We start from the raw sequence: 24238 nt of genomic DNA on the forward strand, positions 1-24238 counted from the left end.
TGTGAATGGGAAAGTGCTGGCCACACCCAGCCCCTTCCAGCAGGGCCTCGCTGAGCTCTGTCCCCCTGGGCAGCCTGGCCGGGCTAGGCCTTGCCCTGCCCCAGTGCTGCTCGGATCCCCACCATTCCCAGCATGCACGGACAGGCCCAGTGAGGAGAGCGGAGAGAGCTGTGGCAGGATCCCCCAGCTCCACCGGCAGAGCGGCATGGGGACAGCAGCCTTGAAAGCCATCCTCCCTCATGGAGGCGATCGTGGGTAATGCACGAATGCCATCCGGGCCATTGGGCAGGTTGCAGGCAGGACTGAGGGGCTTTGGCTCTGCCTGTGAAAAGGGCACAAGGACAGGACCCCCCCAGCGAGAGGCTGCGAGGCCTGAAGGATGGTAGCCAAGTGCTGCAAGGTCTCCCCAGCAGGGCCAGGCAGACCCCCGGGCTCACCATTGGCATGTTCCCTGATACAGTCGGGCCTGTGCTCCGCAATGTCTGGCACCGACGCTGCCCAGTGGTGGAAGGCAAATGGGAACTGAGTCAGGCGCCATTGCAAATGTCAATCAGTCGCTCAGTCCGTGTGCAGATACTGCAAGGTAGAGAGTGCCCCCTGCATGCTCCATCGGCCAGGTGCTCAAACTGTGTCCTGAATTGTCAGCTCAGTTCAGAGTCCGGCCCAGTGGGCAGCACCCACCCACATACCCACCCCCCTCCTGTATTCATCCACCCACCCCTTGTATATTTATCTACCCACCCCCCCACTCATCCATCCGTCCATCCACCCACCCTCCTATCCACCATCCACCTCTCTCGTCCATCCACCCACCCACCCACCCAGTTAACTACCCTCCTAGCCACCCACATCATAGCTCATAGGCTACTGAGGACCATTGCTTCAGCCAGAGTGACCATGGCTGATGGCATCGTACCAGGCATTGTAGAGGGAAGTTCCCAGATCTGGGTCAATCCTGGGAATCCACAAATCTTTGGGCTGGCTCTACAGGCAGTGCCAGGGAGAGTCAAGGCATACACCCCATTGTATGTCAATAGAGCATTTGCAATAACACAGGGGTTCTCAAACTGGGGATTGGGACCCCTCAGGGGGTCGCAAAGTTATTACATGGGGGGGTCACAAGCTGTCAGATTCCACCCCAAACCCCGCTTTGCATCCAGCATTATTAATGGTGTTAAATATATTTTAAAGTATTGTTAATTTATAAGGGGGGTCGCACTCAGAGGCTTGCTATGTGGAAGGGGTCACCAGTACAAAAATTTGAGAACCACTGTAATAACACGTCCCTGCCGCATACCTGAGTCTGTATAGAAATGTGCTGAAAGCCGTGAACCAAAGGACACTCTCGCACCAGGACCAGTGTGAAGATCACACACCAGATGTAGCAGAACATCTGGGACGCCAAATCCTTTCAGTGCGAGCCAGAGTGCTGACCTGCCAGTGGAATAGGGTACAGAGAGTGTCCATTATCGACTGCCCATCAGCGAAACATGATGATTGTGAGCAACAATGTCTGTTAAGGCGTGGGCTGCATCCTATCAAGCAGGACATGAGTGAAGATCTTTCAGGGGCTGATAGTAATGAGATCAGCCTGTAGCTGCTACACTCGGTATGAGATTTGTTACCCTGGCACAGGGGCACTATGATGCCGTCTGTCCAGTCTGCTGGTACTCGTCCTGATGCGGCCCAGTGATTACCCACCCACCGACTCTCTGACCCACCCATCCATCTAACCACCCATCCATCCCACCCCCAGCTACTTACCCACCCACCGACTCTCCCATCCACCCATCCATCCCACCCTCAGCTACTTACCCACCCACCGAACCACCCATCCACCCCATCTCCCAGCTACTTACCCACCCACCGACTCTCCCATCCATCCATCCATCCATCCATCCATCCTACCCCCCAGCTACTTACCCACCCACCGATTCTCCCACCCATCCATCCATCTATCCACCCATCCATCCCACCCCCAGCTACTTACCCACCCACCGACCCTCCCACCCACCCATCCATCTAACCACCCATCCACCCCACCACAGCTACTTACCCACCCACCGACTCTCCCACCCACCCATCCATCTAACCACCCATCCACCCCACCCCCAGCTACTTACCCACCCACCGACTCTCCCACTCACCCATCCATCCCACCCCCAGCTACTTACCCACCCACCGACTCTCCCACTCACCCATCCATCTAACCACCCATCCACCCCACCCCCAGCTACTTACCCACCCACCGACTCTCCCACTCACCCATCCATCCCACCCCCAGCTACTTACCCACCCACCGACTCTCCCATCCACCCATCCATCCCACCCTCAGCTACTTACCCACCCACCGAACCACCCATCCACCCCATCTCCCAGCTACTTACCCACCCACCGACTCTCCCATCCATCCATCCATCCATCCATCCTACCCCCCAGCTACTTACCCACCCACCGATTCTCCCACCCATCCATCCATCTATCCACCCATCCATCCCACCCCCAGCTACTTACCCACCCACCGACCCTCCCACCCACCCATCCATCTAACCACCCATCCACCCCACCACAGCTACTTACCCACCCACCGACTCTCCCACCCACCCATCCATCTAACCACCCATCCACCCCACCCCCAGCTACTTACCCACCCACCGACTCTCCCACTCACCCATCCATCCCACCCCCAGCTACTTACCCACCCACCGACTCTCCCACTCACCCATCCATCTAACCACCCATCCACCCCACCCCCAGCTACTTACCCACCCACCGACTCTCCCACTCACCCATCCATCCCACCCCCAGCTACTTACCCACCCACCGACTCTCCCACTCACCCATCCATCTAACCACCCATCCATCCCACCCCCAGCTACTTACCCACCCGCCGACTCTCCCACCCACCCATCCATCCATCCCACCCCCAGCTACTTACCCACCCACCGACTCTCCCACCCATCTTTTCATCCCATCCACTGAACCCAACCAGCCATCCACCCTCTGACCCTCCCATCCCCCCAGCCACCCATCTACCAACTCATCCATCCACTGGCCCATCCTCCCGCCCTCCCATCTATCAACATTTGTACAGCACTTTTTGCCATAGCAACCACACTCTGAGCTGGCTTCTCCCAGCGCATAGTCCTGCTGATGCAGCTCTGGCAGCCTGTCCCAAGCCCCTTGCCCAAGGCAAGCACCAGGAGACTCGGATATGGGCAGGCTGGGGGGTTGAGCAGATCTCTGCTGGTCTGGCCTGCGCCCCCACTGACCACGGTTGCCTTTCAGGTGATCCGCCCGTCCCAGCACACCGAGGGTCATGCTGTGCTGTACCGCTCCCTGCTGCCGGTCAGCACGGACTGGGTTGAATGGAAGGTGCCCAGGGAGCACAGCATCATCATCCCAGCCCTCAAGAGAGGCTACAAGTATGAGTTCAAGGTTCGGCCCTATGCCGGGAAGGTCCATGGCCCGGACAGCAACATCAGGCACCTCTGGATCCCGGAGGAAGGTACAGCCCGAGGCGCCCCCAGTCCCTCCAGCTCCGGGCCCTGACTCGGCTTGCTCTGCAGAACAAGGTCACACGGGTTCTAGAGGGGCTGCTGGCCTGGCAGGGAGTCCAGGAGTGACACGCTGGGCGGGTCTGAGGGCTTGGCGCATGGCTGCCTGCAGGTCCTTCTCCATGGCGCTGCTCCTTACAAGGCCGATGCCTCGCCGGGAGAGCATGGGCAGGGGGTCCCGCTGGAGCACACGGGAACCTGCCCATTCAGCTGTTGTGCATCCCCTGGGTGAATGGCGCGGCGGGTGCCCCAGTGTGCCCCGGCACCCCAAGGCTGCACCGTCCAGGGATCTTGTGTGGGGGCCGTGTGGGGAAGTGCCAAGGCTGGGGTCTGTCACTGTCCTGCTAGAGGGGACAGGCAGGGACAAGGAAGAGGATGGGGAGGAGGAGCAGCACCATGCACAATCTCAAAGGACCCCTGGGCACCAGGAGCCCAGGTCGGTACCTTCATCTGCAGTCACCGCCTCTCTGCATGGCCCCATGACCTGCCCTGCCTCTCTAGCGATACCAGCCCGAAGCCCAGACAGGCATCTTGGTGCTGGTGGGAGACCTCAGGGACCACAGCTCTGCTGCCCTCCACCCAGGGGTGAAAGTAGAAATAGGGACTTACCGGTACGGGGCTGGGTTGGGGCCGGGTCTGACCCCCCGGAATGGGGCGGGGCCTCGGGCGGAAGGGGCGGGGATGGGGGGGTCAGAGCCAGCCCCGGCCCGCTCTGTACCGGTAAGTGCCCTCCCCCTCCCCCACCGGCGTAGCAGCGGCAGCTGGGGGCTCCGGCAGCAGTTTAAAGGGCCCAGGGCTCGGCCACTGCTACCGCCCTGGGCCCTTTAAACCGCTGCCAGAGCCCCCGGCTGCCGCTGCTACCCAGGGGCTCTGGCAGCGGGGCTCTGGTGGCTATTTAAAGGTCCCGGGGCTCCCCTGCCTCTACCGCCCCGGCCCTTTAAATAGCCGCCGGAGCCCTGGGGTAGCGGCGGCGGGGGTCCGGCGGCTATTTAAAGGGCCGGGGCCATAGAGGCAGCGGGAGCCCCGGCCCTTTAAATAACCCCCAGAGCCCTGCCGCCACTACCCCAGGGCTCCAGCAGTGGGGCTCTGGCGGCAATTTAAAGGGCCCGGGGCTCCAGCCGCTACTGGGAGCCCCAGGCCCTTTAAATTGCCGCCTGGGGAAGCCGGGCCCCCCGGTACGGCGCACCGGCTCTTGCCGGTACCCCGTACCGGGGCATACCGGCTTTCACCTCTGCCTCCGCCTCACACTCCAGTGCTCGGAGTGCGGGGCCTGGCTCCAGGGACCACAGGCTCCGTGTCCGGAGAGCAGCCCGGCCCCGCGCTGCCCAAGGAGGTTTTCAGTGGCTCTCTCTTGTCCTCAGTGCCTAGCGCAGCTCCTCAGCATGTCACCATCACGGCAGTGGAGGATGGGAATGGCACAGCGCTCATCAGCTGGGACCCCCCTCCCCACCACGCACACAACGGCATCATCCGGGGCTACAAGGTGAGGATGTGCCGGGGCGACGGCTCAGGCCCAGCATGACGCTGACGTGCTCGGTGCTCACGGTGGGGGCGGAGGTTAAAGAGCTAAATCGGCCTGGCTTGGCCAGGCTGCAGCTAGTAGGAACCTGGCGGGAGCTCTGGCTCGCGGAGGGATCTCGCCCGAAGGTGGGGAGGTGACCGGGAGGGTGCCAGGAAGCAGGGCCGTGTGCCCTGGGAGTGCTGCCGGGCTGGGCTGCATCCTGCCAGAGTGACACGCCCTCTCAGTCACTTTCAGGAGCATTCGCAGGAGTCAGTGTTTGTTCGTGCAGGGATCTCGGGGGCTGCTCTGGTCGGGGCTGGAAGCAGCCCCCAGGGGCCGTGTGCCAGCTGGGCAGAGCTGCAATGAGCGATGCCCCTTACACAGGACCTGGGGGCGCCTGGCAGAGGAGCTGCACCAGCTGAGGCCCCTCAGTGCCTGTGCAGTCCTGCCTTTGGAGCAGCTTTTGCTTGGAGTTCCTGGGGCTGCTTGTGGGGCCTGGGGTGGTGGGGGTCACAGCTGTCCATGGGGCCTGGGGCAGTACAGGTCACAGCAATCCATGGGGTCTGGGGCGGTGGGGGTCACAGATGTCCATGGGGCCTGGGGCAGTACAGGTCACAGCTATCCATGGGGTCTGGGGCGGTGGGGGTCACAGCTGTCCATGGGGCCTGGGGCAGTACAGGTCACAGCTATCCATGGGGTCTGGGGCGGTGGGGGTCACAGCTGTCCATGGGGCCTGGGGCAGTACAGGTCACAGCAATCCATGGGGTCTGGGGCGGTGGGGGTCACAGCTGTCCATGGGGCCTGGGGCAGTACAGGTCACAGCAATCCATGGGGTCTGGGGCGGTGGGGGTCACAGCTGTCCATGGGGCCCAGGGCAGTGAGGGTCACAGCTGTCTGTGGGACTTGGGGTGGTGGGGATCACAGCTGTCCATGGCGGTGGGGGTCACAGCTGTCTGTGGGGCCTGGGATGTGGGGATCACAGCTATGTGTGGGGCTTGGGGCGGTGGGAGTCACAGTTATCCATGGGGCTTGGGGTGGAGCAGGTCCCAGCTATTCATGAGGCCTGGGGCAGTGGGGGTCCCAGCTGTCCATGGGGCCTGGGGTGGTGGGGATCACAGCTATCCAGGGGGCCTGGGGTGGTGGGGATCACAGCTATCCAGGGGGCCCGGGCGGAGCAGATCACAGCTGTCTGTGGGGCCCAGGTGGTGCGGGTCACAGCTGTCCATGGGGCCTGGAGCAGTGGGGGTCACAGCTGTCCGTGGGGCCTGGGGCAGTGGGGGTCACAGCTGTCCATGGGGCCTGGGGCAGTACAGGTCACAGCTATCCATGGGGTCTGGGGCGGTGGGGGTCACAGCTGTCCATGGGACCCAGGGCAGTGAGGGTCACAGCTGTCTGTGGGACTTGGGGTGGTGGGGATCACAGCTGTCCATGGCGGTGGGGGTCACAGCTGTCTGTGGGGCCTGGGATGTGGGGATCACAGCTATGTGTGGGGCTTGGGGCGGTGGGAGTCACAGTTATCCATGGGGCTTGGGGTGGAGCAGGTCACAGCTATTCATGAGGCCTGGGGCAGTGGGGGTCACAGCTGTCCATGGGGCCTGGGGCAGTACAGGTCACAGCTATCCATGGGGTCTGGGGCGGTGGGGGTCACAGCTGTCCATGGGACCCAGGGCAGTGAGGGTCACAGCTGTCTGTGGGACTTGGGGTGGTGGGGATCACAGCTGTCCATGGCGGTGGGGGTCACAGCTGTCTGTGGGGCCTGGGATGTGGGGATCACAGCTATGTGTGGGGCTTGGGGCGGTGGGAGTCACAGTTATCCATGGGGCTTGGGGTGGAGCAGGTCACAGTTATTCATGAGGCCTGGGGCAGTGGGGGTCACAGCTGTCCATGAGGCCTGGGGCAGTACAGGTCACAGCTATCCATGGGGTCTGGGGCGGTGGGGGTCACAGCTGTCCATGGGACCCAGGGCAGTGAGGGTCACAGCTGTCTGTGGGACTTGGGGTGGTGGGGATCACAGCTGTCCATGGCGGTGGGGGTCACAGCTGTCTGTGGGGCCTGGGATGTGGGGATCACAGCTATGTGTGGGGCTTGGGCGGTGGGAGTCACAGTTATCCATGGGGCTTGGGGTGGAGCAGGTCACAGCTATTCATGAGGCCTGGGGCAGTGGGGGTCACAGCTGTCCATGGGGCCTGGGGTGGTGGGGATCACAGCTATCCAGGGGGCCCGGGGTGGTGGGGATCACAGCTATCCAGGGGGCCCGGGCGGAGCAGATCACAGCTATCTGTGGGGCCCAGGTGGTGCGGGTCACAGCTGTCCATGGGGCCTGGAGCAGTGGGGGTCACAGCTGTCCGTGGGGCCCGGGGCAGTGGGGGTCACAGCTATCCATGGGGCCTGAGGTGGTGGGGGTCACAGCTGTCCATGGGGCCTGGGGCAGTACAGGTCACAGCTATCCATGGGGTCTGGGGCGGTGGGGGTCACAGCTGTCCATGGGACCCAGGGCAGTGAGGGTCACAGCTGTCTGTGGGACTTGGGGTGGTGGGGAACACAGCTGTCCATGGCGGTGGGGGTCACAGCTGTCTGTGGGGCCTGGGGCAGTACAGGTCACAGCTATCCATGGGGTCTGGGGCGGTGGGGGTCACAGCTGTCCATGGGACCCAGGGCAGTGAGGGTCACAGCTGTCTGTGGGACTTGGGGTGGTGGGGATCACAGCTGTCCATGGCGGTGGGGGTCACAGCTGTCTGTGGGGCCTGGGATGTGGGGATCACAGCTATGTGTGGGGCTTGGGGCGGTGGGAGTCACAGTTATCCATGGGGCTTGGGGTGGAGCAGGTCACAGCTATTCATGATGCCTGGGGCAGTGGGGGTCACAGCTGTCCGTGGGGCCCGGGGCAGTGGGGGTCACAGCTATCCATGGGGCCTGAGGTGGTGGGGGTCACAGCTATCCATGGGGCTTGGGGCAGTGCGGGTCACAGCTATCCGTAGGGCCCGGGGCAGTGGGGGTCACAGCTATCCAAAGGGTCCAGGGCGGAGCAGGTCACAGCTGTCTGTGGGGCCCAGGGCAGTGCGGGTCACAGTTGTCTGTGGGGCCTGGGGTGGTGAGGGTCACAGCTATCCATGGGGCCTGAGGCAGTGGAGGTGATAGCTGTCTGTGGGGCCCGGGGCAGTGGGGGGGTCACAGCTTTCCATGGGGCCTGGGATGGTGGGGGGTGTACCTGGTTGTATCTCTGTCTGGGTGTATGACAGGTCTGGGTTTGTCACAGCCGTGCTAGCTCTGTCTGGGTGTGTTACAGGTCTGGTACCTGGGCAATGAAACTCACCATCGCTCTAACAGGACCGTGGATGGAGGGACACACAGTCTGGAAACAGTCTTGCTGCCGGCTGGGGTTAAATACTGTATCCAGGTGGCAGCCTTCAATGGAGCTGGGCTCGGGGCGCCCAGCAATGCCACATGCAGCAGCGTAGGTCAGAAATGTTTTGTTCGTAGAGCTCTTTGTCCAGCAGGAAACCCCCACATCCCCGTGATGGGCCCAGAGGGAGCCGGTGAGCCCTGTGATCAGAGAGCCGGCTGGGGATGGTGGGACAGACAGATCGCTCGCTCACTTGCCCTCCCTTTGACGTTCTGGCTCCCCACGCTGGCACACTGGCCTGCTGGCTGTGCTCAACTGCTTCCCTTAGAAACCCTGCTTCAGTCACCTGGACGCTTGGCACCATTGCCAGCTGGCCAGACTGGAGTTTTAGGGAAGACGGCAGGGACCCTCTGGGGGGCAGCACGGAGGTCATGCTCCTTGGTCTGTGTCCCTTCTCTGACGCCTGCCCAGTGCACCATTGGCTCAGGCAGCACTTGGGAGGGATATTTTTCTTCTCTGCATTCGACTCATTTCACGTGAGCCCCCAGACAGTGCTGGCTTTCCGCGGGGGCTTGGCTGGCACCCGGGACTAGGGTATGTTGGCTGATGGTTCGAGCCGGGAGCTGGCTGTCTGGAATCCGGTTCTGTTCCCGGCTCTGCCTGCCTCTCGTTGGGTCACCTTGGCCATGGCCCAGCCCGCTCCCTTTCTGCCAGGTGTGCCGCTCACTGGGCTCCGAACCACAGGCCCTGGGGGTGTGCCCGGAGTGGCGGGACCTGCCCAGCCCCACAGCCTGGCTCCCTCTACTAGCTGGGCCTGTCTCTCCTGCCCCCAGCATTATCCCAGCTCTCAGCCTGGCTCCCCAGCGACGCCCGCACAGAGGGTGGACCCCAGCCCTGGAGCTGTGCAGGCAGGAGGCTCTTGTGCCCCTCCAAGCAGCAGCCCAGGTGTTGCTGAGGGGAGCAGGCGCCGTGGTAGCAAAGAGGGCCTGGAGCCTGACCCACTCTCCTGCTGCGGCTGGGCCTTTGCTGTTAACCTTTCGGTGTCCTGTGGGCAGGCGGGTGAGCAGGTCAGCTATACCCAAGGCATGGCTCTGCGTTGGACGAGGTCTCTGCTGCAGCCCCTCTGCCTGTCACCTCAACCTCTGATCCACCCCTTCCTTCCCAGAGCCCTTGGTGGGAAAGATGGCCAGGACCCCGGCGGTGCTCTCCGTCAGCCACATCCTGGCAGTGATTCGCCAGCCTGTCTTCATCGCTAGTGTGGGCTCGCTGCTCTGGCTCGTGCTGATGGTGCTGGCTGTCTACCTGTGCCAGCACCATGCCAGGCATTACAGCCGAGAACAGCAGCATGCCCTGGGCAAAGGTGAGCGCGAATCTGGGGCTATGGAACTCGGAGCCCAGCTGTCTCCCAGCAGTCACTAGCATGGGGGTGGGGGGCAGCAGGGGCCCTGGAACGACACATTATGCCTGGGCTCAGTGAGTTTGAGAAACCCCAGCCCTTAGGGGCTCAGGCCAGTCCAGCTAAAGCAGGGCTCCCCACCCTCACCCCCACTCGCTGGGCCCTGCAGCCCCCACACAGCCCTGGACATTACACTGGGGCTTGGTCTTAGACGGCTCTGATTTCTGCCCAAGCGCTACCCTGGGAGATGTCCCCAGAAAGGGGCCTGTCAGTGCAGGAGATCAGCAGGGCCCCTGCCCTGGGTGGTCTGGGGTGAACCCCAGGGGTTCCCTATCTCAGTGCTGTGGGAGCCCAGGAGTTATCCAGAGACTGGTGCTGGGTCCGGTGAGGAGCTGGCCGAGTCCCCAGCATGGCGAGACCGGGTTGCAATCAGCCGTGGGGACGAGATGAAACTCAGGCAGGGGAAGACAGGGGCCTGCTGAGAAAGATGGCCAAGAGGGGCAGCAAACGGGCGCCATTCAGCTCAGGACAGTCTGCTGGTAGGGGAGCACCCTGGTCATTGCAAGGAGCCATCGCTGGGCAACTAACAACCTCCCTGCCTCTCTCCCAGGTCTGTGCCGATACTCCAGTGAAGACACCATCGTCAAGCACAGGTGAGTGATGGCTCGGCCCTACCACGGGCAGTAACCTGCCTGGAGAAAATGGTTTTGATCCCCACGGCATGGGCTGGCCTGTATCCCCACTCAGCAAGCCCGAGGGCGGCCCACTGACAGGGAAGATTCCTGCTTTATTCCTGACCTGCAGCCCCCTGCTATCCCAGCCCTGGGCTCCCCACACACAGCTCTGCCGGTGCCCCTCAATCCCGACCCACAGCCCCTGCTACCCCAGCCCTGGGCTCCCCCCACAGCTCTGCCGGTGCCCCTCAATCCCGACCCGCAGCCCCCTGCAACCCCAGCCCTGGGCTCCCCCCACAGCTCTGCCAGTGCCCCTCAATCCCGACCCGCAGCCCCCTGCAACCCCAGCCCTGGGCTCCCCACACACAGCTCTGCCGGTGCCCCTCAATCCCGACCCGCAGCCCCCGCTACCCCAGCCCTGGGCTCCCCCCACAGCTCTGCCGGTGCCCCTCAATCCCGACCCGCAGCCCCCGCTACCCCAGCCCTGGGCTCCCCACACACAGCTCTGCCGGTGCCCCTCAATCCCGACCCGCAGCCCCCTGCAACCCCAGCCCTGGGCTCCCCACACACAGCTCTGCCGGTGCCCCTCAATCCCGACCCGCAGCCCCCGCTACCCCAGCCCTGGGCTCCCCCCACAGCTCTGCCGGTGCCCCTCAATCCCGACCCACAGCCCCTGCTACCCCAGCCCTGGGCTCCCCCCACAGCTCTGCCGGGGCCCCTCGATCGCAACCCGCAGCCCCTGCAACCCCAGCCCTGGGCTCCCCCCACAGCTCTGCTGGTGCCCCTCAATCCCGACCCCCAACCCCCTGCTGTCCCAGCCCTGGGCCCCTGTGACAATGCGGTTCTGGCGGAACCCAACTGAGAGTGCCAACTCAGGACAAATTGCTCAAACAGGGCAGTTACAGCCCAAGGCTGGGGGTTTTCCACCTCTAAGGCAAACCAAACCAGCCAGACTAAGAGGACTTCGGTCTCACCCCACTGGCTAACCGCAAGTCTCACAAGCAATCTCCTTAGACACTCCAGTTTCCCAGTATTACCACCAGTGCCACTCGTTATGGGGACAAATGGTTATGCAAACCAAGACCCCAGTAAAAGAAAAAGGTTCTCCTGATCCCAAAGGACCAAGCCCCAGACCCAGGTCAATATACAAATCAGATCTTACCCACAAATCACGCTGTTGCCAATCCTTTAGAATCTAAAATCTAAAGGTTTATTCATAAAAGGAAAAAGATAGGGATGGGAGTTAGAATTGGTTAAATGGGATCAATTACATACAGTAATGGCAACGTTCTTGGTTCAGGCTTGCAGCAGCGATAGAATAAACTGCAGGTTCAAATCAAGTCTCTGGAATACATCCCCCCTGGGATGGGTCCTCAGTCCTTTGTTCAAAGCTTCAGCTTGTAGCAAAGTTCCTCCAGAGGTATGAAGCAGGACTGAAGACCAAATGGAGATGAGGCATCAGCCTTATATAGTCTTTTCCAGGTGTAAGAACACCGCTTTGTTCTTACTGTGGAAAATTACAGCAAAATGGAGCCTGGAGTCACATGGGCCAGTCCCTGCATACTTTGCTGATTCTGAAGGCACATTTGCCTTCTCTCAATGGGTCCATTGTATAGCTGATGGTCCTTAATGGGCCATCAAGCAGGCTAGGCAGAGCTAATCCCAGCTTGTCTGGGATGTCACCCAGAAGCATAGCATAAGTTTGCCATACAGACAGTATAGAGCCAATATTCATAATTTCAACTACAAAACTGATACACCCATATAGACAGCATAATCATAACCAGTAAACCATAACCTTGTCTTAGACACCCCATTTGACCCCCTTTATACACGATTTGGGTGTCACTACAGGACCTTGGTTGCAACAATGATCTATATGGTCCCAGTTTATGTCAATAACGTCACAGCCCCACATGCAGCCCCTCAATCGTAACCTGCATCCCCTTTCTATCCCAGCCCTGGGCCCCACATATGACCCTCTGTAAGACACCAAACAGCTTACAGTTTTCAGCAGCCCCTGCCAGCCCCACCTGTGCCCTGTGATGGTCCTGCAGGCACAAGGGGATGAGGGCAGGCTGGAAGGGGAGCAGAGCTGGCTGGTCTCTGCTGGGGAGCATGTGATGGCTCTGTGATGAGAGGCTGCCAAGCTAACACCCCTGTGCAGAGAGAGGCAGGTGCCCAGGGTGCTGTGAGTTACGCAGCGCTGGGGCTTTTCCCTACAACAGATGACCAGATCCCCCTCTCGGGTGGGTGCTGCGCTGCACCTGCCAGCAGGAGGGAGCCCGAACCTGGCAGCTGCCCACCCTGACACACCCCTGCCGGGGGAGGCAGGCCGTACCTGCTGGGGCTCCCCAGGCTGGGGACGCAGAGGATCTTCCCACTCCCTCTTCACTGCCTGAGAGCATAAAGGAGCGGCGCTGGCCCAGTAACAGCACAGTGCTCCCCTCCCATGGCCAGGGCTGGAGCGGGGCACTAGCCCTGTGCTAGCCCCTTCCACACGAACACAGGAGGAAGGTGCCACAGACTCACCCAGCCCGATGTGCTGGGGCTCTCCAGAGCTGCTGCAGGTGACAGCAAAGTTCCCACCTGGTGCCTTCACCTGTACGTCTCCTCCCCTCCCCAACCCCAGGATGGACGTGAGTGACTCCCCGTGGCTGGCTGACAGATGGAAAGCCACCTCCTGCTCCAAGACCTTCAGCAGCAGCAGCAGCAGCAGGTCGAGCAGCCAGCTCCTGTGGTCTGAGACCAAAGACAGCCTGGACTTCCACCGCTCCAGTGAGTCCCTGCCGCGCCGCGCCGCGCCGCTCTGCTCTGCTCCTGGCCATTCCCTGCCCGGACAGAGGCTCCCGCGCTGACCAGCCCAGACCTCTCGCTGCACCTTCAGGGCAAAGTCAGGACCTTCCGCAGAGAAGATGACGCTCCGTGTGCGGGATCCCAGGAGCCCGGCCGCGGGCCGGCTGAGCTCCGTGTGCGGGATCCCAGGAGCCCGGCACGGGCCGGCTGAGCTCCGTGTGCGGGATCCCAGGAGCCCGGCCGCGGGCCGGCTGAGCTCCGTGTGCGGGATCCCAGGAGCCCGGCACGGGCCGGCTGAGCTCCGTGTGCGGGATCCCAGGAGCCCGGCACGGGCCGGCTGAGCTCCGTGTGCGGGATCCCAGGAGCCCGGCCGCGGGCCGGCTGAGCTCCGTGTGCGGGATCCCAGGAGCCCGGCACGGGCCGGCTGAGCTCCGTGTGCGGGATCCCAGGAGCCCGGCCGCGGGCCGGCTGAGCTCCGTGTGCGGGATCCCAGGAGCCCGGCCGCGGGCCGGCTGAGCTCCGTGTGCGGGATCCCAGGAGCCCGGCACGGGCCGGCTGAGCTCCGTGTGCGGGATCCCAGGAGCCCGGCCGCGGGCCGGCTGAGCTCCGTGTGCGGGATCCCAGGAGCCCGGCACGGGCCGGCTGAGCTCCGTGTGCGGGATCCCAGGAGCCCGGCCGCGGGCCGGCTGAGCTCCGTGTGCGGGATCCCAGGAGCCCGGCACGGGCCGGCTGAGCTCCGTGTGCGGGATCCCAGGAGCCCGGCCGCGGGCCGGCTGAGCTCCGTGTGCGGGATCCCAGGAGCTGGGTTTTGCTGTGAGAAATTCAGGGCTGGTCTCCCTGGTGTTCCCCCGAAGGCTCCCCGGAGGACTGGGGAGCTAGCAGTGGGGGTGGAGCCTGGTTCATTGCGGGGGAGGCGATGGAATGCCTGGGGTTCCTGACTGGGGCCTTTCAGCTTGCACTTGAATGCCACGGCAGCGTCTGGCTCCAAACACACGTCAGCCCCAGGCCTGCACTACCTACAGCCAGTATCTGGGGGGCAGCCGGCACTTAGGGGCTTTAACTGAGCCCCACACCTCCATGGGGGGAGGGCTGTCAGTAGGCTTGCCAACTTTCTAATCACACAAAACTGACCACTCCTGCCCCACCCCCGCCCTGCCCTGCCCCTTCTCCGAGGCCCCGTCCCCCACTCGCTCCATCCCCCCTCCCTCCGTTGCTCGCTCTCCCCCACCATCACTCACTTTCACCGGGCTGGCTCAGAGGGTTGAGGTGCGGGGAAGGGTGAAGGCTCTGGCTGGGGGTGTGGGCTCTGGGGTGGGGCCGGGGATGAGCGGTTTGGGGTGCAGGATGGGGCTCCGGGCTGGGGCAGGGGTTGGGGGATGGGGAGGGTGAGAGCTCCAGATGGGGGTGTGGGCTGTGGGGTGGGGCCAGAAATGAGGGGTTCAGGGTGTGGGGGGGGGCTCTGGGCTGGGGCAGGGGGTTAGGGTGCGGGAGGGGGTGAGGGCTCTGGCTGGGAGTGTGGGCTCTGGGATGAGGCCAGGGATGAGGGGTTTGGGGTGCAGGAGGGGGCTCTGGGCTGGGGCAGGGGGTTGGGGTGTGGTGGGGTGCGGGCTCCAGGAAGGAGTTTGGGTGTGGGAGGGGGCTCAGGGCTGGGGTGGGGGGTTGAGGTGTGGGAGGGGGTGAAGGTTCTGGCTGGGGGTTCGGGCTCTGGGGTGGGGCCGGGGATGAGGGGTTTAGGGTGCAGGAGGGGGCTCTGGGCTGGGGCAGGGGGTTGTGGTGTGGGGCGGGTGCAGACTCTGGGGTTGGGCCGGGGATGAAGGGTTTGGGGTGCAGGAGGGGCCTGGGGTCTGGGGTTTGGGAGGGGGTGTGGGGTGCGGGCTCCAGGAGGGAGTTTGTGTGCGGAAGGGGACTCTGGGCTGGGGCAGGGGGTTGGGGTGCGGGAGGGAATTCGGGGTCCCGGCAGCACTTACTGCAGCTCCCATTGGTCACGGCTCCTGGCCAATGGGAGCTGCTAAGCCGTCACTCGGACGCCGGCAGCGGGCAGAGTCTGCCTGGCCATCCATGCGCCTAGGGGCCGCAGGGACCTGGTGGCCACTTCCCGGAGCCTTGTGGAGCCAGGGCAGGCAGGGAGCCTGCCTTAGCCCCGGGCCCCTGCTGCGCCGCCGACCAGATTTTTAACGGCCTGGTTGGTGCTGACTGGAGCCGCCAGGTCCCTTTTTGACCGGGCGTTCTGGATGCCTGGCAACCCTAGCTGTCAGTAAAGCAGCTTGCACAGAAACAGGAGGCAGCTTGCCTGAGGTCCTGGGAGAGCCAGGAAGGGAACCCCGGTCTGCAGGCCAGAGTCTGAGCCACAAGGCCCCATCCAGTGCTGCTCGTGAGCCCTGGGCATCACTTGGTGCTAGTGCCAGGTGTCTGGCCCTGGGCTCCGCCACACCAGGGAGGCCTGCTCCCTCGCACAGGAGTCTCCGAGCTCAGCACTTCAGGGCAGCCCTGCAGGGACCCTGCAGCTGGGGCAGGCCTGAGGCAGGGCAGGAGGGAAGGCTGGGCCAGCCCTGCAGGGGAGCTGCCACTCGGGGAGACAGACCCCACTGCACAGTTATCCCCCCAGCCCCGGGCCAGGAAGGTGGGTGTAAGCTGCAGGCTGGATGTGCTTTGGGTATGAGTGTGCAGGGGGTGTGTGCTGTAGACTGGGTGTGCCTTTGGGGTGTGTGCAGGGTCCATGTGTGCTACGGGGAGAGGGGGGGAGCTGCGGGCTGGGTGTGTCTGTGGGGCGGGGGGAAGAGCTGCAGGCTGGGTGTGTCTGTGGGGCCGGGGGTGGGGGGAGAGCTGCGGGCTGGGTGTGTCTGTGGGGCAGGGGGCGGGGGAGAGAGCTGCGGGCTGGGTGTGTCTGTTGGGCTGGGGGAGGAGAGCTGCAGGCTGGGTGTGTCTGTGGGGCTGTGGGAGAGCTGTGGGCTGGGTGTGTTTGTGGGTGCATGGGGCAGGGGGGAGAGCTGTGGGCTGGGTGTGTCTGTCGGTGTGGGGGGCGGGGGGAAGAGCTGTGGGCTGGGTGTGTCTGTCGGTGTGTGGGGCGGGGGGGGGAGAGTTGTGGGCTGGGTGTGTCTGTGGGGCCGGGGGTGGGGGGGAGAGCTGTGGGCTGGGTGTGTCTGTCGGTGCATGGGGCTGGGGGAGGAGAGCTGTGGGCTGGGTGTGTCTGTGGGGCAGCGGGGAGAGCTGCAAGCTGGGTGTGTCTGTGGGGCGGGGGGAGAGCTGTGGGCTGGGTGTGTCTGTGGGGTGGTGGGAGAGCTGCGGGCTGGGTGTGTCTGTGGGGCGGTGGGAGAGCTGCGGGCTGGGTGTGTCTGTGGGGTGGGGGGGAGAGCTGCGGGCTGGGTGTGTCTGTGGGGCAGGGGGTAGGGGGGAGAGCTGCGGGCTGGGTGTGTCTGTGGGGCGGGGCGGGAGAACTGCGGGCTGGGTGTGTCTGTGGGGCAGGGGGTAGGGGGGAGAGCTGCGGGCTGGGTGTGTCTGTGGGGCGGGGCGGGAGAGCTGCGGGCTGGGTGTGTCTGTGGGGCAGGGGGTAGGGGGGAGAGCTGCGGGCTGGGTGTGTCTGTGGGGCGGGGGGGAGAGCTGCGGGCTGGGTGTGTCTGTGGGGTGGGGGGGAGAGCTGCTGGCTGGGTGTGTCTGTGGGGCAGAGCGGGAGAGCTGCGGGCTGGGTGTGTCTGTGGGGCGGGGGGGAGAGCTGCGGGCTGGGTGTGTCTGTGGGGCGGGGGGGAGAGCTGCGGGCTGGGTGTGTCTGTGGGGCGGGGGGAGGGAGAGCTGCGGGCTGGGTGTGTCTGTGGGGCGGGGGGGCGGGGGGAGAGGCTCATGGCGCCGGGAGCCTAACACACCGTCTCTCCCCTTTCTCTCTCTGCAGCCGTGTCCTTTGACAGGCCAAGCCAGAGCTCCCAGATCCTGGCCGTCCCACGGGGGCCCGACAGCAGCAGCCTGTACAGGGTGCTCTATGTCGACCTTCCTGCCAAGGACATGCAAACCTTCCACCGCCCTCCGCTGCCCAGCACCCCTGGCCCTCACCGCAGAGCCGCGGAGCCCGGGGGACCCACTGACCCCAGGCTCGGGCCCCGTTACAGGCAGAGCCTCGGCATGGAGAGCGGCTGTGCGGGGGGAGCCGAAAAGAGAGGGCTGTGGAAGCCAGCGGGCCCCGGGCCCCCCGGCCTCACCCTGCAGGGTCCCTTGGAGAGCAGCAGCAAGAGAGGTAAGGGCTGTGGGAAGTCCCAGCTGGGAGCTAGGGGCTCTGACCTCAGGGTGGCTGGGCCTGCATTCAGGGGCTGCAGGGTGCCACGCGGGCACACTGGCCCAGCGGGTAGGATTGGCGTTTCCCTCCTGATCCGCTGAGCCTGTGGCAACTCGCTGCCCTGCCACACTGCGCCCTGCACGTGCTGACACCAGCCCAGACGCCGGGACCGCCATCGACCTTAGCCTGCCGCAGTCCCCAACAAGCTCAGCCTTTCCCCAGCGTGGCCATCCCACTGGGCGTATGCCCCGCCAAACAGCCCGGCCACAGCCCGGTGCCGTGCCCCTGGCATTCCCACCCCCACCCCCCCCAAGGTCTGGGCATGGGCCTGCTCCCCAAAGCAGCCCTGCGGCTGTTCTGCTGGCGTCGCAGCCCAGCTGGGCCTGCCCATGGAGGGGACTCGCCCAGGCGCTCCCCTGCCCTGGCGGTTGGCCATGGCCTTTCTTCGTTCTTTGCCCTTGTCCTGGCTTCACACCGGGGTCTGGATCTGCACCCGGAACGAGCCCTGTGAGCTCCAGTATGGCTTCCAGCAGGGTGTCGGGAGAAGGGCAGCGCACTGGCCCAGCCTGTCCCTTCCCCAGGCCCCGCGGCAAAGGAGGGCGCCGGAGGAAGGGAGCAGCGGGAGCACTGGCCAGTGCTGTCTGGCTTCCTGCGGCACTGGCTGAGGGAGCACGGGGCTGGTGTGTGCCCCGGGGAGGGGGCCAGGACCACACTGACAGCAGGGGGTCAGGAGCCCAGTCCAGCAGTAGCACAGAGCAGCAGGGGACAGACACGGAAGCCAGGGCTCCTGGGTTGTGTGTGTGCCCCTGTCTGGGCCTGTCCCACACTGAGCAGTGGGGACCAGAGCCCTCCCCCTCCCCCCACACCTCTGTGCTCTGAGTCCAATGGCTGAACAGCCCTCGGGCAGCGCAAAGTATTGCTGGCATCGTACCACCCCCCCATGCCCACAGCAACAGCCCTGCCCTGCGTCCCCTCAGCCTGTGCCACCCACCACCACTGTCCCACATGCCAGCTGCACCCTGTCCTTGCATCCAGCTCCTGGCAAACCCCGGGGAGGGAAACACGTGCTGATCCCAGCAGCCTCACTGCCTTCAGAGGGGCTGCCAATGTGGGAGAGGGAGGCTGCTGTGGAAGGGGTGCTGAGGGAGGCCGGAATTAAATTATCTCCAGAGTTCAGGGACAAGCCAGCACCAGGGAGGTTAGAGAAAGCCAATGGACCCTAGTTACTTGCCATGAGCTGTGCGGTGAGCGCTCCCTCCCTGAGCTGCCCCAGGGTGCTGTGCCGTGCTGGGGTGCAGGTCGCTGGGTGACAGCGTAGCCGCTCCTCCGTCCCAGGCACTGTCTGCAGCTTGGGCCCCAGCTGCTCTGCCTTTGGGGATTTCAGCCAAGACAAGTGCATCCAGAGTCCAGTGGAGGGGGAGGCAGCACCGGGGAGTGACTTTGGCCCCCGCCCCAGACACGTGCGCTTGAGTGGGCAGCAGGGACACTACATGCTGTGGGGAGCCAACACCTCACCCCAGGACAGTTGGCCTGGCCACTCTAGCGCAGGATTCACTGGTGGAGTGAGATCCCCATGTGATGGGATCCCCCCGGGGTGCCACCTGGGACTGGGGTACCAATGAGCCCTCTGACTCACGAGCCTGGGATCCTTTTCCCAGTGTGCTGCTCCCGGTCCTACACTTCCACCAGCATTCGCACAGGTAGGGACACACCCAGCTGGAGTTATATGCAGGCTGTCTGACCAGCCACTGCATGAACCAACAATAGAGAGGCTACAGCCAAAATAACCACCAGCTTCCCAGCCTAGGACTGCCCCCCCCCCCCCCCCACTCCGGAGTACAAACCCAAAATTATACCATCTTGTGCTGCACAGGGGACTGTACAGTGCAAGCTCATAGAGTTCGCCCCTCAATGTGGACAGGAAATGCAACAGCCCCTGCCCCTTGAGCTAAGATTCCCAAGCACTTCATTCCAAACTTACTGGTTCAGATTAAAACAGAAAACAAGTTTATGACCTACAAAAAGATAGATTTTAAGTGATTAAAAGGGATAGCAAACAGATCAAAGCAGATCACCTAGCAAATAAACAAAAATGCAAACTAAGCACTAGAAAGACAGGATATGAATTAGCAAATTCTCACCCTGGCTGATGATACGAGCAGGTTGGCAGATTCTTAAGGCACAAGCTACACTTGTTTTGCAGCTTGGAAGCCCCAGGGTTTTCATACACAGGCTAGAGATCCCTTAGCCTGAGTCCAGCACTTCCCCAGTTCAGTCTTTGATCCGCAGGTGTTTTCCGGAGTCCTCTTGTGTGGGGCGCGAAGAACAACAGATGACGTCACTCCCTGCCTTCACAGAATCATAGAATCATAGAATATCAGGGTTGGAAGAGACCTCAGGACGTCATCTAGTCCAACCCCCTGCTCAAAGCAGGACCAATCCCCAACTAAATCATCCCAGCCAGGGCTTTGTCAAGCTGGGCCTTAAAAACCTCTAAGGAAGGAGATTCCACCACCTCCCTAGGTAACCCATTCCAGTCCTTCACCACCCTCCTAGTGAAAAAGTTTTTCCTAATATCCAACCTAAACCTCTCCCACTGTAACTTGAGACCATTACTCCTTGTTCTGTCATCTGCTACCACTGAGAACAGTCTAGATCCAGCCTCTTTGTAACCCCCTTTCAGGTAGTTGAAAGCAGCTATCAAATCCCCTCTCATTCTTCTCTTCTGCAGACTAAATAATCCCAGTTCCCTCAGCTTCTCATAAGTTATGTGCTCCAGCCCCCTAATCATTTTTGTTGCCCTCCGCTGGACTCTTTCCAATTTTTCCACATCCTTCTTGTAATGTGGGGCCCAAAACTGGACACAGTACTCCAGATGAGGCCTCACCAATGTTGAATAGAGGGGAATGATCACGTCCCTCGATCTGCTGGCAATGCCCCTACTTATACAGCCCAAAATGCCATTAGCCTTCTTGGCAACAAGGGCACACTGTCGACTCATATCCATCTTCTCATCCACCCTAACCCCTAGGTCCTTTTCTGCAGAACTGCTGCCTAGCCATTCGGTCCCTAGTCTGTAACAGTGCATGGGATTCTTCCGTCCTAAGTGCAGGACTCTGCACTTGTCCTTGTTGAACCTCATCAGATTTCTTTTGGCCCAATCCTCTAATTTGTCTAGGTCCCTCTGTATCCTATCCCTACCCTCCAGCGTGTCTACCACTCCTCCCAGTTTAGTGTCATCTGCAAACTTGCTGAGGGTGCAGTCCACGCTATCCTCCAGATCATTAATGAAGATATTGAACAAAACCAGCCCCAGGACCGACCCTTGGGGCACTCTACTTGATACCGGCTGCCAACTAGACATGGAGCCATTGATCACTACCCGTTGAGCCCGACGATCTAGCCAGTTTTCTATCCACCTTATAGTCCATTCATCCAGCCCATACTTCTTTAACTTGCCAGCAAGAATTCTGTGGGAGACCATATCAAAAGCTTTGCTAAAGTCAAGAAATAACACGTCCACTGCTTTAGCCTCATCCACAGAGCCAGTTATCTCGTTATAGAAGGCAATTATGTTAGTCAGGCATGACTTGACTTTGGTGAATCCATGCTGACTGTTCCTGATCACTTTCCTCTCCTCTAAGTGCTTCAGAATTGATTCCTTGAGGACTTGCTCCATGATTTTTCCAGGGACTGAGGTGAGGCTGACTGGCCTGTAGTTCCCCGGATCCTCCTCCTTCCCTTTTTTAAAGATGGACACTACATTAGCCTTTTTCCAGTCATCCGGGACCTCCCCCGATCGCCATGAGTTTTCAAAGATAATGGCCAATGGCTCTGCAATCACATCCGCCAACTCCTTTAGCACCCTCGGATGCAGCGCATCCGGCCCCATGGACTTGTGCTCGTCCAGTTTTTCTAAATAGTTCCGAACCACTTCTTTCTCCACAGAGGGCTGGTCACCTCTCCCCGAAGCTGTGCTGCCCACTGCCTTACAGATCTTTAACATATGGCGGGAACCCTTTGTCCCAAACTCAGTTTGTGGAAAAACACGGACATCCGAAGATGGAGTCCAGAGTCATGTGGCCTGGTCATATGCCCTTGCATACCTTGCTGAGTCATAGCAGTCATTACTTACAGGCTGTCTGGAACATTCACAGGAAGGTTAAGTTTCTTTCAGGGTCCATTGTCTTTGCTGATGGGCCATCAGCACTCTCTGGCTTCTTCATTGTTGTACCAGAAAGGCTAGTTGTGGGTGTCATCAAGCGTAAGCACGATTGAAATACAGGTACATAGTCAATATTCATAACTTCAGATACAAAAATGATACATGCATACAAATAGGATAATCATATTCAGCAAATCATAACTTTTCCAATGACGCCTCATGTCAAGGCTGAATCCCCACTCTGTCACTTTGAGTACAGAAGTGGGGCCCGCAAGGATTTTGAAAATTAATACTGGCCGCTCCAGGCTTGTATTAAACTCCCAAGGTTACAGCTTTTCTCTGACCTTGGCTTGGTAAACACTGCCACCACCCAAATGCAAAAAAAAAACCCCTTGGACCCAGGAAGGAGCACTGGGGAATTCCTCCCTGTGGGGTATCCTCAAGCCCTTTCACCCCCCTCCGGGGAAGAGCTGAGAAAGAAAACAAAGGAAATTAGCTGTTGCTACCAGCTAATCAAACAACATGTGCACAAACCTCTTAGGACACCAAAAATCCAATCCTGTTCTTAAAAAGGGTAAATTTTATTAAAAACAAAAAGGAAGAAAATACATCTGGAACTTAGGCATTTTGCTAAATCGTAAAAGAAATAATTACAAAAATTAAGCGTCAAGATAGCTCTCTTGAGGTTCAGCTTAAAGGTTGCAAGCAAAACAAAAGCATCTGGGGTTAGCACAGAGGAGATCCACAAGCCAAAATAAAGAAATAAACCTAATCGTGTCTATTTAAACATGCCCTGTCCGATGATTTCTTCTAGGTATGGAAGATGAATTTTTATACCTGGTTCAAGCCTTACACAGCATTGCTGCTTATAGCATTGCTGCTCTGTGTCTCCTTCTCCGGAGAACAACAGACAAAGGGAAAGTTTCTTTCCCAATTTTAAAAAGTTCTAGCTTCCCATTGGATCTTTTGGTCAGGTGCTCACTTTTTCTTTTTCTTTTTCTTTACCTGGGGGACTTTTTAACCCTTTACAGGTAAAGCAAGTGGAGAACAGCTACCAAGAGGGATTTTACAGCTAACTGGCTGGCTGGGTGTCCATCAAAGGGAGCTACCCCCCCACATACTTCATTTATCACACTTCACATGACCCATCTGGTACAAAATGCACCATAATTATACCATAATCATATCATAATAATATTACTGTGAAGAATATGGGGTGCAGTGTCACACCCCGTCCCTCCTGCCCTACAGAGTTCCAGAGAATTTAAGGTCCATCAGGATCACTTGTTCTGACTTCTCCAGAGACCCTCATCCAGGTGCCCCGTCATCTAGCCCAGTAACTGGTGTTTGCCTGGGCGCTGAGCCTAGCTCTTTCCGACCCAGGCCTCTAGGAACACCTGGCCTAGGTGCTGGAACTAGGGGTGCTGGGGGTGCTGCAGCACCCCCTGTCTTGAAGTAGTAATAACAACTCAAACACATGGTTTCCACCTTCAACACCCCCACTATAAACATTGCTTCAGCACCACTGACACCTGGTTTCATAGGAAGCGAATTCACCGATTTCCTTGGTCGAGGAAGGACGGTTGAACAAAGAAGATGATTGAGTTCATAATCTCTCATAGCTGGAAATCGTCCATCAGCAACTGCAGAACTCACCGGTCTACCAAGCCTGGCAACAGCGACCACTAATTAGTCTCTGCACGTTTCTGTCTTAGATTAACGAGCATAGGCAAAGCGATGATTGGGTTACCAGAATTCAAATGATCCAACTTAAAATTCAATAGCATTCGAAACCGCAGTGCAATTGAAATCTCAAACAGGGTTGAGACTGCCAAAGTATACTGGTTCTCCCTCCGCCTGGATGGGCTTCAGATCCCAGATAACAGTTCCACAGGAATGCCACAGATTCCTGCTGCCTGGTTTCCCTTATGTGTCTTTACATCTCTGTGGATTTTGGTGGATTTGCCAGGATCGTTTTGCATGGAATGGGTCAACTCAGCAGCAGCCTTAATGTCAGGGTCCCACAAAGCTGAGAGTGTATTTACCAGCTGGCTGACATGTTCCCTCCAGCGTGCCACACACTCCACCTCTGCACTGAGTAGCTGATCAGAACTGGAGTCGACCACACCAAATGAAAGATCTTTCTTGGGGGTGAGCTCCACAAGTGTTTATAGAAGGAGGCCACGTTGTTCCTGGCAGAAGATTCCTCGAGGGTGACAACTTTGACTCCCATAAGAGCTTTGTGGTCATATTGCTATGACAGTCCTTGGTCCCCAAAATGGCTAAGAAGCCCTGGATCTCCATTAACACCTTAGCCGTGTTTGAACAGTGTTGCATGGCTCATTTGGGAGGTGATATGGTCACGTGTTGTAAGCTCAATAACATTTGTAATCAAGCAATGCACAAAACACGGACTGAAACAAGACTGAAAAGAAGCTGGACACCAGTCAGATGAAGCATTTCTGAATATCAAAAATATCAAATGGTTCAAACTCAAGTTGAATGAAGAGACCCATTTTCTAGCTACACAGGTCCCGCTCTCTCA

At 60.3% G+C, this 24238-nt stretch overlaps 1 protein-coding gene across 1 annotated transcript in view; it reads left to right on the top strand.

Moving 5' to 3' along the window:
• The window catches only part of ROBO4 (roundabout guidance receptor 4), a 100511-nt gene that overhangs the window by 48787 nt on the left and 27486 nt on the right, over positions 1-24238 (top strand). Inside the window, exons 8-14 of the mRNA XM_065417285.1 lie at positions 3289-3508; positions 4919-5040; positions 8345-8516; positions 9567-9761; positions 10408-10450; positions 13104-13249; positions 17151-17489. Of these exons, the coding sequence (XP_065273357.1) occupies positions 3289-3508; positions 4919-5040; positions 8345-8516; positions 9567-9761; positions 10408-10450; positions 13104-13249; positions 17151-17489 (1237 nt within the window). The remainder of the gene's footprint in view (positions 1-3288; positions 3509-4918; positions 5041-8344; positions 8517-9566; positions 9762-10407; positions 10451-13103; positions 13250-17150; positions 17490-24238) is intronic.

Source organism: Emys orbicularis, chromosome 15 (genome assembly GCF_028017835.1).
Source record: "Emys orbicularis isolate rEmyOrb1 chromosome 15, rEmyOrb1.hap1, whole genome shotgun sequence".
Lineage (NCBI taxonomy): Eukaryota > Metazoa > Chordata > Testudines > Emydidae > Emys > Emys orbicularis.